This window comes from Fukomys damarensis, unplaced genomic scaffold (assembly GCF_012274545.1).
Source record: "Fukomys damarensis isolate Sample0158 unplaced genomic scaffold, DMR_v1.0_HiC HiC_scaffold_20, whole genome shotgun sequence".
NCBI lineage: Eukaryota > Metazoa > Chordata > Mammalia > Rodentia > Bathyergidae > Fukomys > Fukomys damarensis.
The window spans coordinates 38,959,719-38,973,049 of NW_022900932.1; the positions used below are offsets into that span (position 1 = coordinate 38,959,719).

General features: G+C 37.2%; 1 protein-coding gene across 2 annotated transcripts in view; it reads right to left on the bottom strand.

The window, feature by feature from the left end:
- Positions 1 to 13,331, bottom strand: part of Pank1 (pantothenate kinase 1) — a 60,372-nt gene that overhangs the window by 20,999 nt on the left and 26,042 nt on the right. For both annotated transcript variants that reach the window (XM_010632121.2, XM_010632120.2), the window contains one exon: positions 6,965 to 7,317. In XM_010632121.2, coding sequence (XP_010630423.1) covers positions 6,965 to 7,317 — 353 coding nt within the window. The remainder of the gene's footprint in view (positions 1 to 6,964; positions 7,318 to 13,331) is intronic.

A 13,331-nucleotide genomic window follows, 5' to 3' on the forward strand; every position in this document is an offset into this window, starting at 1 on the left:
TTTTTTTTTTTTTTTTTTTTTTTTTTTTTTTTTTTTTTTTTTGTATCAGGGATCAAACTTGGGACCTTGTGCTTGCGAGGCAGGTGGTGGAACCACTGAGCTAAATCCCTGGCCCTTTTTGATGATTAATCTTGATTGTCAACTTGATACATTTGAAAGCTGTTTAGGAGATTGGTAAAGTACACTTTGGGGTATGTCTAGGTGAGGTATGGATTTGTGACCTTGGGGAGAATTTTTGGAGAGTATAAGTTCTATGAATCCTAAATTACTAAGTTATGTCTAACCCACTTCATAAATTTAAAACCAACAAACCTACCTTGCCATAGGACTCAAATTATATGTAAAAAATGGAAGCTAATCAAAAACTGTAGATACTATCTGTACCATCTTGACAAAAAAGATACTATATTTATCCATTTTGCAGATAAATATCATAGTAGGGACCAGCAGACCAAGTGACCCACTCAGGATCCCAAGGATAGAATAGCAAGTAAAAGAGACAATAAAAATAATTAGAGCTATAAAAATCAATATTCTCTTGCCTAGTACCAAAGTCACCCAAGCAAGAATGGGTAGAGTGAAGTTTTCAAACTTTAGATATACCAGAATCACTTGGAGAATTTGTTAAACATAGATTGCTGGGCTCTGTCCCTAGAGAATTTCTAATTACATTTCTAGCAATATCCTAGATAAAGCTGATGCAGCTGGTGCCATGAGCACACTTTGAGAACCACTGACATAGAAGGAGGAGCACAATATTTGGCATTGATAAGAAAATGAATCCATCACCACACCCCAATAAGTGTTTAATAAATCTATATATTCTGCCTAATAGCACCTGCCCTATCTGACAGGAATGATTTCAAGAATTAAATGAGATGGTTGTGTGAAAATGCTTTGGAAACTGTATAGTACTACATACATGAGTTATAATTACTATGTATGTGAGACGTAAAATAACTGAGGTCTTTTATCTTAAGTTGAAATGTGTTTGGAACACCATTTCCAATATAAATACTAATTTTTAGAAGTTGATTATGGATTCTCTATATACCAACATAAGAAAAAAGTGGATCCTAAATAAAGACATGCTCAGGATACATTTAGAAGAGGGTCTCCTTATATGCCTTAGTTCAGTAAGTTAAAAATAATTAAATACACCAAAAAAATTTTTAAAATAACTAAATAGCTAAATGAACAAATTAATAAATCTGGTAAGACCTTCCAAGAAGTTTCATACCTACTCTCTGGAAGGATTTTATGGACCTACTCCAAGTGATATGTCTGAATTATAGTTAAGAAATTAGTCACCAAACTATTTCAGAAATGAGTAAAACACAAATCTGTATGATACATTATACTTCTTACAGTGCTTTTTGTTTTTGCTTTTGTTTGTTGTTGGAACCAAGGGCTGCACAAATACTAGGCAAGCACTTTAATTCTGGGCTATATACCTAGTCCTTTTTATTTTTATTTTTATTTTGAGCTAGTGTCTAAGCTGTCCAGGCTGGCCTCAAACTTATGATCCTTTTTCCTCAGCTTCCAAATATCTGGAAATACGGCTGGTGTATGCACCTATGCCCAGGTGCATTTCCATGGTAGTTTTGGGGACACTGGCACCACCAATCAAATTCAGGGCCAGAATAGAGTATGTTACTAAACCAATAACAATGTGTACAAAAACTGTTTCATTCTGAAATACAAATTATATGCAAGTTTCATTTCTTTTCAAAAAGAGTTGTAACAGAAACCTGAGAGAGCTGAATTTTAAGTAAGTTTAGTGAGTGTTAAATATATTTTTTTAAAAAATAATTCATAAATGGCTTTACTTCCCCTAGCCAATGAAAGGCACCATGTATGACTGGTCAAGTATCAAGCCAGAAGGGAATGAAAGATACCAAACCATAGTACCTACAATATCACAAATCAGTCCCTAGTAGTTTGGGTAGGTGGGAAGAAAGAGGTTAGACAGGAAGGAAGCTGAGTGTCATACTGTAAATATCAGATCTCTAGATGTCCGTATCTGGCCTGCCTCTGAGTATGGAAAGCCAGTGTGCAGTTTGCTTCTGTGGGAATGTCAAGTTGATTATAGCCATACTTGTGGGGGCAACTTTAGCTGAATGAATTTTTCATCTTGATGGAAGCACAGTGATATACAGTTCACTTCTAAAAGCTAGTGGCTAACTTTGGTAGAAAACATTTGCATTTGGACACTAAAATAATGAACTTCTGTGTGCATTTTTCTATGTCTTATTTTTTTAACTTAGTCTCATTTCATTTTCATGAGATGTTTGGCTTGTTTGTAAAATCTAAAGATGGTCATAAATACTGTAAAGTATTGAAATGCTATGAATGCAGGCTATTTGAAAACTGTTATTATTATATCATTTTGATAACACTATGTGAGTGTTTTATTAAAATTTATATTTATTTAATGCAAAAAACCCCAAATCAGTCCCTAGGTTAATAATAAGAACCAACCTAATAAATAAATGCACTTAAATGGTCTAATTAGATTCCAAATATTCCCAGTTAACCTACCCTCGTCTGCTAATCTTTTCCCCACCATTACTAATACTTTAGGGCTGTTCTCTTAGAGTATCTGGAATAAGGTCCTTATTAAAGTTGATGAAAACACTCAGAAAAATTTTTCCCCTGTTCTAAATCTCACATTAATCAAATAAGACTGTTTTTATATCCTTTTTATTCAAAGGACAGGTAGAATGATTTAGGTCTAGACTGTCCCCCAAAGGCTCATGTGTCCAGAGGCTAGGCTTTTAGAAAGTGATTGGGTCATGAAGGCACTACAGTTGTCAGGGGATTCATCTATGATGTGCAGTAAGGCTTCTCCCTTCCCTCTCTCTGCTTCCTGGCTGCCATGATATGAGCTGCTTTCCTCCCCCACAGCCTTTTACCATGCCCTTCCTACTTTGGAGCCAGTAAACTACAGATGAAATCTTCTAAAAGCTGTGAGTCAAAAACCTTTCCTCGTTTAATCTGTAGGTCTTGGGTATTTTTTCCCCCTGCTATGAGCCAGTTACTAAGACAGATCATCCTATTATTCAACGACATGATTAAGAGTCTTTTCTAATCTCTAAATAAAATTAGCTTTGAACTGAACAAAACTCACAAGTATCAGTTGGAATAAACAGCTACCTGGACAGGAAGGATGACTATTTGTTCTATAAATATTTTTTGTTGTTTAGAATACTAAAGAATATTCTTGTTGAAATTAAGAAGTATGGTAGTGGGTGAAAATATTAAAACTAGTAAATAATAAATTCTGCTGAGTTTTTTAAATCAAAACTTACAAAATAATAATGGGAATAAACACAGAATGATCAGAAACCTACAATGTCCTGTGTCCTGGTGTACGGCCATGCAGGGGTCCCCACCTGCGGGACAGTTTTCTAAATCATGGATTTCCTCATTGACTGATCAATATTGCAGGCTACTTAAAATTAGATTAAGTAAATCACTAATTTTGAAAACTAAGTTTTGCTAGTCATAACTTTAATTGGAATGGTAATCTTAAAATGTTTTAAAAAAAGGAAAGGAAGGGAGAGAGGGAGGGAAATGGAGTATACAAAAGGGAAGAAGAAAATTGAAATGCAACTTTATCCAGATGAAAGTATCTATACAGAGATCTAATTTAATGCTTGTTTTACAGTTTATAGCTCTTTCTTGTACATTCTAAATGGGATGAAGAATAGTTAACATTATTTAAGGATTTAATACATTTACAACATATAACAAGGATGCTTTACACCTAATAATTGCTAAATGTTGTTTACATATTTTGGTGTAGCCCTAATTACTCAGGTAACTTTTTAAAATTTTCTATCTGCCAAGTTCTTTACACTAAAAATAGTGGTTTTATAAAATAACAATAACAAAACTTTATGTATACACACTGCTTTATTGTTTATTAAATTGATTAAAATACACAACAGTATATACTGATCCTTTCCAATTCTATCCACTTTTCTACTCCAAAAAAGGAGAATTTGTATTTTGGACACCTAAGTTCCCTACCACTCACCACTCTTTCTGTCTAAAATACTCTTTCCCAGACTTGCGAGGTTTTGCTCTATTACTTCTGATCTTTGTGCCAACGTCACTTCATCACATAAGATCCTCCCCAAACTCACTATCCAACTTAACCTGATTTGACTTTCCCCTTCACAGCACTTACCATCATTTGATAGATCCTACATTCACTTATGCATTCGATTATGACTATCTGTTCTACTAGAATACAAGCTCAAGGTGGGGGTACAGGTGCTTTTTTTTGCTCTTAACAGTACTTGGTGCAGAGAAGAAGCATGATAAATTATTTGTTAAGTGAGAGAATAAATGCTTAGGAAAGAGGACTGTAAAATCTACCCATCCTGACATACTTTGGAATCATATGAGCACATTATTTAGTGTATTGTCACACAGGATATGGGAAGAAACGTCAGCCAAGACTGAGCGCAGAAACAGAAGGGAAGTCCAGGGAATTTTCTTTCATAGAGGAACACCTAAACTGGCTAGACTATTTAGTAAATAATACAGACATGCTCCTTATTCCAATCTACTCAGCCTCCAGGAGCCGGCGTGAAGGAGAGTATGACATTTCTGAGTTCAGAACCTTGAGAAACACTTGCCCACAATAAACACTTATTGAGTAACTTTCTCCCAGGGTGTACATTACCCCAGGGGATGGGGGCACTGACAGAGGTTGCATAAATCTCCCAAGTCACCTTATTCACTTCAGGCTCTCCAGGGGAAACGGACAGGCACAGTGTCCTTGAGTGACTGGTGAGCTCACAGAACACCCAGATCTTACTTAGGAGGCATTACACTAGTGTAGAACCTCTTGATTATGCTGTAAGCTTTAGTGTCTTGACGCATGTCACATAAGCACGCTATGTGCTCATCTCCAATTCTAATGTCCTAAAAATCCGCCCTCCTTTTTCCACTCTACATCCACTCTTTTGCAAATGACAAAACAAGCCCCACAGGAAGGCTATGTCTTCCCCGAAGTAACCACGTAGGTAAATGAAGAAATAGGACTAGAATTCAGGTTCAACCCTTTTTCATTTAGGGACTCAAGTTTATTCATGTCCATAGACCTTTAACCTTTTCCATTTCAAAACTGGTCACTGAACTACTGTGGTGTGAAAAAGATCCTATGGGTTATTTAAATAAATGGTAATAGTAAAATCCACTGCTGGGTAGGAAAAAGGGGACACAGAAGTAAAAAGTCAAAACCTGAAGATAATCAGTCTTACTTAGGATATTTGTCTAGGGGTTCTGTATCGACAGAGTCCTATAGAAATTACTAAAATCAATGAGGTAAATGGTGTTCTGTTTGATGACACAAATAAAATTCATATTTATAGCTATATTAAATACTATGAAGCATGTGTTGATTCATTATCCACTGATGACAGACTTTATAGCAAGACTAAGTTACACTATTTCTATCACAAAATGCAGTGATACCACAGGCTTCGAGAAAATAATATATGGGCCGGAGATTTAGTTCAGTGGTTCCACCGCCTGCCTGGCAAGCACAAGGACCCAAGTTCAATCCTCGGTACCAAAAAAAGAAAAAAAAGAGAAAATAATATATAAGTTTTGTTTGTTTGTTTGTTTGTTTGTTTTTGTGGTGCTGGAGATTGATCCCAGGGTCTCGGGTGTGGTAAGCAAGCATTCAGCCACTAAGCTACAAGCTCATATCTTTTTAACTTCTTATTTGAGACAAGATCTCACTAAATTACCCAGGCCACACTTGAATTTGCAATTCTCCTGCCTCAGATTCCCTAGTAGCTGGGATTATATTCACTGAAAAAATGTATTTTATCCTTACCTTAGTATATTTTCAACTTTATGATAAAAGCAATCCTAAAATCTTTTAGTCTTTCCTTCTTGTATGTTCAATCATCTTTTTAAAAATGTAGCTCCCTTTATTTTCCAAGATATATCTACATCTATTTATTGCTTCACTTTATTTTCACTTTAGTCTGTGAGAAGAGATTAGGCAATACAATGATTATTATCTTGACTACAAGACATGGGAAAATTGAAAGAGATGTTAAGAGATTGGTAAATAAAGAGAGACTTTGCACTTTACCTTACTAATCTACATCTTACATTTAGCAGCATTTGTTAAATCCAAATGAGCAGTGCATATTGACATATATTGCCCATCTGCATGCAGCAGTATCCCTATTACAAAAGATCATGCTCCCTAAATGGGATTCACCAATAAACAAATTTACCTACAGACAGTACTGAAGATTTCATATTTACGTGTGAGCAAAACCTCTGAATATAACAAAAAAGACACAAGAATAAATAGGTAGAAAGAAGTAATAATTTTCAGTAGGATTTACAGAAAGCCTTCCTGTGGGCCTCAGTAAGACAGATACAAATATACACATAGATACAGATATAGACTTGAAACCAGCATCATGATTATGTAGTAAAAGTCTGTGGGAAACTCTAATTGAAACATATACTTTAGAACAGGATTTATATCATTTGTCTTTAGTACAGCACACAGCATTAACTGCAAAAGAAATGAAGATGATGTTAACTAGTCTATATTGAACACTTACTAAGTACCAAGCGAATATTACCTCATTTAATTCTTCTTGGTTGGTTTTTTTTTTTTTTCCTTTCCTTTCCTAACTTTTTAAAGGTGGAGTCTAAGTTGCCCAGGCCAGCCTCGAACATACGATCTTCCTGTCTCAGCCTACAAAGCAGCTAAAATTAAAGGTGTAAGTCCCTGCATCTGTTTCATTTAAGCCTTCTTCGACGAACCCTATGAGGTAGGAGCTACAGATGAGGAAACAGAGATACAGAGCTAAAGTAAATCTGTCCAAGTCCCAAGGCTAGTAGACTTGTTTACAAGCATGCAATATCATGATTATGGACATGTGAGAAGGTTTTAACAGAGACAAGCCTGACCTACCATTCTGAAGTCCTCTTCAAACTTGAAAGCCCCACCTCCCGTGGCACAGAGGGTGGTGTGCAGGCTGGAGAAGTTCTTCTCGCTGCCCATCTGAATGAATGTATGCATGGCACAGCTGGGGAAGCGGATGAAGTGCAGATTCCCTTTGCGCCCACACATGGTCAGGTTTTTAAGCTCCAGGTGGACGTCTCGGATCCCAGATTTCCCATAAGCCGTGTTCGAAGTCAAATATTTCCGGATGCTCTTCAGGTTCTCCACTTCCTCTTGTTCCTCTTCGGTTGTAATATCCTTTGGTTCAAAGTAGACCAACTTAACCAGAGTTCCACCAATATCCATGCCGAACCATGGGAATGCTGCGGGACAGAAAGAGAGTGCTACTGAATCCTATACATGCAAAAAAGAGTGCAGTTTTTTAATATTCAATAACAAAATGCATTTAATATTGAGCTTCTTTGAATTCTATTATAAGGCACAGAAATTCACAAAGCCAGTGATGCCCATGACTGCCCATGCTCAACTCAACGAATGAGTCAGCTTTGGGATTGAGTGAGACGAGAAACTCTGCAATTCCCTAAGCCACTCTTAATTGTGCTTCTTGAGGCTTCAGTATCTTGCCAAGCTGAGTGCTATTCCGATTAAAGATATGCATGTTTTTATATACATCAAAGCTCCCACATGCTATTTAATCAGATTTGTAGCCAAAGAAACTAATCTGTTCCAATCACAGAGGAAAAACTAGCTGTGCTGGGTGTGCCAAGAGAGGTCTGGGTGTACCAAGAGTTGGTCTCTAAACCACAAGGTCCCTTCACGTGCACTTTTCCACTTTTCAGGTTTTGCCTTATGAGCTGACTTGTAAAATGTGAGTCAATAATATTTAAGGAGAAAAGAAGAGAAAGGGCACTTTGAGAGATGTTGAGCAGACGTGATTATCCCTAGGGAGGCAGAAATCTAAGAATAACTTGTGTTACATCTATTTCTTTTGTATAAAGCAGAGAAACTCTCTCTCCTAAACGCTTAGAAGTTCTCAATCCTAATGTGAGTTACGCATCATCTGGAAAGCTTTTAACACTCATTTCTAGTCTTCTTTCCCATATATGTTGATTTAATTTGACAGTGTAAGTTCCTGTGCCTAACTTCCCTGATGGTTCCAAGTCTGCAGATGTGGGAACACTGCACAAGAGGAACGATGGCAACTGCCAGGTCCAAAAATAACCACAGCTTCTGCCCAGGTCTGAAAAATAAAGGCTTGCTTCTAGGTATATAAATACTTGATTTGTTTCATATATTTATTTGATACTAAGTGAATACCCATCACAATTACTTTCATTGCTATTAAGAGATAGGGCTGGCTGGGGATTTAGCTCAGTGGTGCCACTGCCTGCCTCGCAAGCGCAATGTCCTGGTACCAAAAAGAGATAGAGCTGAGGCACCTGAACAGGTTGACATTATTTAAAAGCATCCTGAAAAGATCATAATGGGATAATTAATAGTATGAAATAGGAAGAAAAGGCCTAAAGGTGTAGGGAAAGTGGGAAGGGTAGGGGAAAGGGAACAAGGGAAAAGAAAAAAATACGAGAAAATGAAAAAATGGAAATAAAGTGTTTATAAATGTGGAGTGAGGGAGGGGGTAAAGGGAGGGCAGGGACAAGGGGAAAAAATGAGAACCAAGACCTGTCATGTGAAGGTATAGGATCCCAGTAATGAATGTAACTGTATTGTATACCTAGATTGTACCAGTAAACTCAATAAAAATAAAATAAAATAAAAACTTTAAAAAAATCATCCTGAAAAGTTAATGTTGTGTTGTCAAATGCTGTGCAGTGAATGCAGAACAAGTCCAAAGGAGACACCAAATGCTGGTTTCCCACTTCACTGCCCTCAGCAGAATTCATTAACCAAACCCAAATCATGATGTTAAAATTGAGTTTAAACCAGGTACAGTGGTGTACACCTGTAGTTCCAGCTTCTCGAGAAGCTAGGTGGGAAATCACTCCACCACAGTAGCCTAGGCAACACAACAAGACTCCCTAGTCTCAAAAAGGCAGGGATGGCGGGGGTAGGGGGGGTAGGAAGGGAGGAAGAGAGAGAGAGAGAAAAACTGAGTTTAAAGATTCAGGAGCAAAAATGGCTTCTTTCACAGCTTCTTTTATTTTAGCCCTAAAGAACATCCAGTAAGCCTGTCAGATTGTACATATTACACTTGTCAAACTGTACATATTACATAGCCAGATATATAAGGGTACCTACAAAAGGCCTTTTTTCGAGGTACACCTAGTACCCAGTTTTCTATTCAAGGGGGTTGAGGGAGGAAACTATCTCTCCTGAACCTTCCTGCTGTTAATTTGATCACAATACAAACCAGTTGCTCCATACTTGGTGAGCACTAATACTATGGAAAAATAAAATTCTAAGCCCCAAAAGATTAAAAGTAACAAATTCCAATACAAGACCAAGTCAACACATTTCCCATTATCTTTTCAGAAGCTTACAAAATAAATCCCACACAGCCCAAAGAAGGTTTGGAAGCTTGCTTTTCCCAGCAGGAGGTAACAGAAAACTAGACAGTTTATCCCTATTAGTCAATTCAGCTAACAAAAGAGTTCATTGTCAGCGTGGTTCATAGTGTGGGAGCAGCCTGGTGTCAGAGGTAAAGCCCTGAATTAGGATTCAGAACAACTGCTTCCAGAAGTAGCCAGCAGAACCAGCTCCCTGGAACTCCTTCCACCTCTCTGTACTTTAACTTTCTTGTTAGTGAAGAGAAGCTAGAGATCGGAAGGAAAAGAATAAAATTCTGCACCTAGAACTGTTAGTACACATAGAAATTAAAAATAAAAAGGAATTCAGCAATGGAAAATACTATAGAAGATATGTATAAATAGACAGAAAAAGCTACGTAAAACCCAGAAAGCAATCTCATTCTGTACCAAAAAAAAAGAAAGAAAGAAAGAAAAAGAAAGAGTTTACCCAGCAGCAGTTACCAGAACCCTAGGAGGAAAAGCCCCCATATAAACAACTTTTTGTTTGGTTGCATCCTGCTAAGAACAGGTAAGTGAGGAGAGGTCTCACTTCAAACAAACAAACAAAAAACACTGCAGGGGAGGCCACACATATTATTAGTTATTTTAAATCCTGGGTTCTTCTTTCTGTTTCCCCTATTGCTCAATTTTGAGCCATTTCAAAGTTTTGTTAGCAATTCAACAGTGAGGAAAAAAAGTGTAGAGTTTTTAAAATACAGTTCAATGTTATATCAGCAATCTGTATTAAGGTAGGAGGCAATATAGATTGGAATTATTTTATTAATTTAAATGGCAAAATAAAAATTGCTTTTAAGGGGGCTGATGATATGATTCAGTGGTAGATAGCTAGCCTGGCATGACTGAGGCTCTGGGTTTTCTTTATGTTATATTCATTTTTATCTTTGTGAAAAACACTGTTATGTTTTACATAGTTTTATTCATCTCCCTGATGTCGAGCTCTGCCGAACCCTAAGCTTCCCATATAGAAACTGCAGATGGAAAAAGAAGAGAAGGGGAAGAACACCCTGTGAAGCTGCCAAGTACGACTCACACTTGCCATTGTCCTGGGATATCCAATACTTTGATATATACAGCCAAACTACTGATAAGAGCTTATGCTTATTTGCCAGAAGCTATGTTAGTTCTAGATACAGAATATTTGCATTCATTCCTTACTCCTCCTTTCTAAACCACATGTCATTTAAAAAAAAAAAAAAAAAAAAAGAAGGAATCTGGAGTATTAACCAACAATGTTCAACAGAAGACCAGGTTCAAATTCATAAGAAAACTTCTACAAACAAGTGTTAAATGAAAATTACTGGCAGCCATTGTTTTGGAGTAAGACCCCATATGAGGCTCCAGTAGACCAAGCTAATAATTGAAACAGAATCATTCATACCATGCTTAAACTCAGCCTGCCTTCTGAGAAATCAATATCAGAGAAGTAACGCCTAAATTCCCCACATATATCAGCTTCAGTTGATAGATTAGCAAAGTTCTTTATTCCTCACAAAAAACAAGTAATCTGACGTTAACCTATCAGTTATTTTTCTATTGTTCTGTGTCCCTGTCCCTCCTCTATAAGGACAGTAATTTCAAAATAACCAATCCATTTTGTGTTTTTGTTTCTGCCTTCTTCAGCCTTTCTGTCGGTAGAACCAACCTCCTGTGATTGGCCCATTGGAAAATTTATTCTGTTTTCTATACTGAAGTGTTGGCTGACACTAGATATGATAACAGAGCCAAAGAAAACCGTTAAATACAACATTTGTTTTAGTGTCCTTGAACAAACAAATAAGTAAACTTCTGTTCTTTTAAATCACAGAGATTTGGACATTATCTGTTACTGCATCAGCACATGGCCTGTCCTGACTGATGCTTGACTTTAACAACAAAACATGTGGCCAGGCAACAAGGAATGAGGTAGCAGATTTTGTAGGCTGGCAAAACATTTGGCAAAACAGTTGTCTCTGGTAACTTGAAAGGAGATACTATACCTAAAGAATTAGCTGATGTAGTGATAAAGTTTGAAAGTCAAAAGTCAGAGCATCTGCTGGCTATTATTGGCTTATTGGTTGTATTTTAAAACGTGATAAAGCATGAGCTCAGAAAATAAATGACTGGTTTAAAAACAAAACACAAAGAGAGCAGAGTCCATAAAGTCAGGCTTGAGGATAGAAAGAAGTGCCTGTGTCTCTTTACCAACAGATTAAAAAAAAACCTGAGAAAATTTTTCAATTAAAAAGGCCAACTAGCAAACTAGCACTTAACACTTAGCTTTTTTAATTTTCTTCAGGACTGAGGGTTGAACCCAGAGCCTTTGTGTTGAGCTTCATCCCAGGCCAACACTTAGCTTTTAGGCTTTCATTCTCAAATTCAAAGAATGACAAACACATGTTAACACTCCAAAAAGATTAAGCCAGCTGTCTCAAGATTAAGCCAGCTGTCTCAAGATACACATAAGGTTGTCTTTCTCAATTCAGTCTTTCAATAAGAATAGTTCAGGGAAAAAGATAAAAGGTGTGGCTCATAGACTAAACTAGACTCATTTAAAGTACTATCCATTAAGTTAATTAAGACATAGAAGCCAAACCACAAAAGCATTCAACAAAGAGAAGGAGTATGCCGAGAATAGAACTGAGGGCTTCCCTACAGGCACATGGTTAACTTAGAGAGACAGTGGTTCAAAATAAAATTTAAAAAGGGCTGGGGATGTGGCTCAGTGGTAAGGGCTTACTTGATATGTGAGGCCCTGAGGTGGAGGAAGAAACCTGTTTACTTTTGAAAACAGCTGTATTGCCAAGAAAACCATAAGCCTGAACCTCAAATGGCTGGGAAATGGTTCAAGACAAGTAAAAAAGAACTGTGGAGCTCTCATTTTCCTCAGCCAGAAGATAGTCAAAGCCGCTCAGCAACTAAGGAAGGCACATTCTCCAGTGTACACATTGGACGTATCAAAGTACAAAATGAGAACTGTTTAGTTTTGACTTTATTTTCCATAATGAGTTTTTTCTGCCACTGGGAATCAAACTCAGGATCTTGGGCGAACTAGGATGGAATAAAATAGAACAAATGTTCCAGTGGTCTGAGTAAAGGAAATTGGGTTTATAGACAGAAAAAGCTGAAGAACACAGAAACGAACAAAAAGTGAACTGGTCATTTCAAAGTTGCTTTCCTTGAAAGGCAGGGACAGGAACACAAAACAATAGAAAAATAACTGATAGGTTAACATCAAGTTACTTCTTTTGCATAAAGAATAAGGCAGAGGAAACTTCACTACCATGCCAATTGACAATGGCCTGTGGAGAAATTTGGCTGTTACCTTTTTAATCTTGATTTCTCAGAAAGTCAGATAAACTACTTAGTTTAGACTTGTGACCTAAAACTTTTATGCAAGTGACTCCATTTCAGTTGTCAGCCTGGTCTGTTGAGGCCTAGTGCAGAAGTTTACTCCAAAACAATGGCCTCTTGTAATTTTTAACAGATGAGGTCAAGGGGGGTACTGGAAAAAGACAGACTGCCAAAGAGTGGTGCCAAGAGGGGAAAGTGAACAATGGAATGGGCAGGCCTTCCCAGGGAGAATCAGGGCCCCAAGACAGCAAAGCCAGAGGGATTTCAGAATTGCTTCAGCATTTTAGAAGTCATGAAAACCAGCGGCTGCTGGGTATCTCCTACTCACTCCATTCAGAAGGGCAGCGTAAAATGAGTTATCTAATCTTTATTTTTCTACACTAATATGGAGTGTGAGGGGAGTGAAGAACAGAAAATTGGTCTTCTTTGTTTGAAATCTCAAGATCAAGAGGAGCCACAGCCCAGGGTTTGTATAGAAATGTGTTTGAACTGTTCCCTAA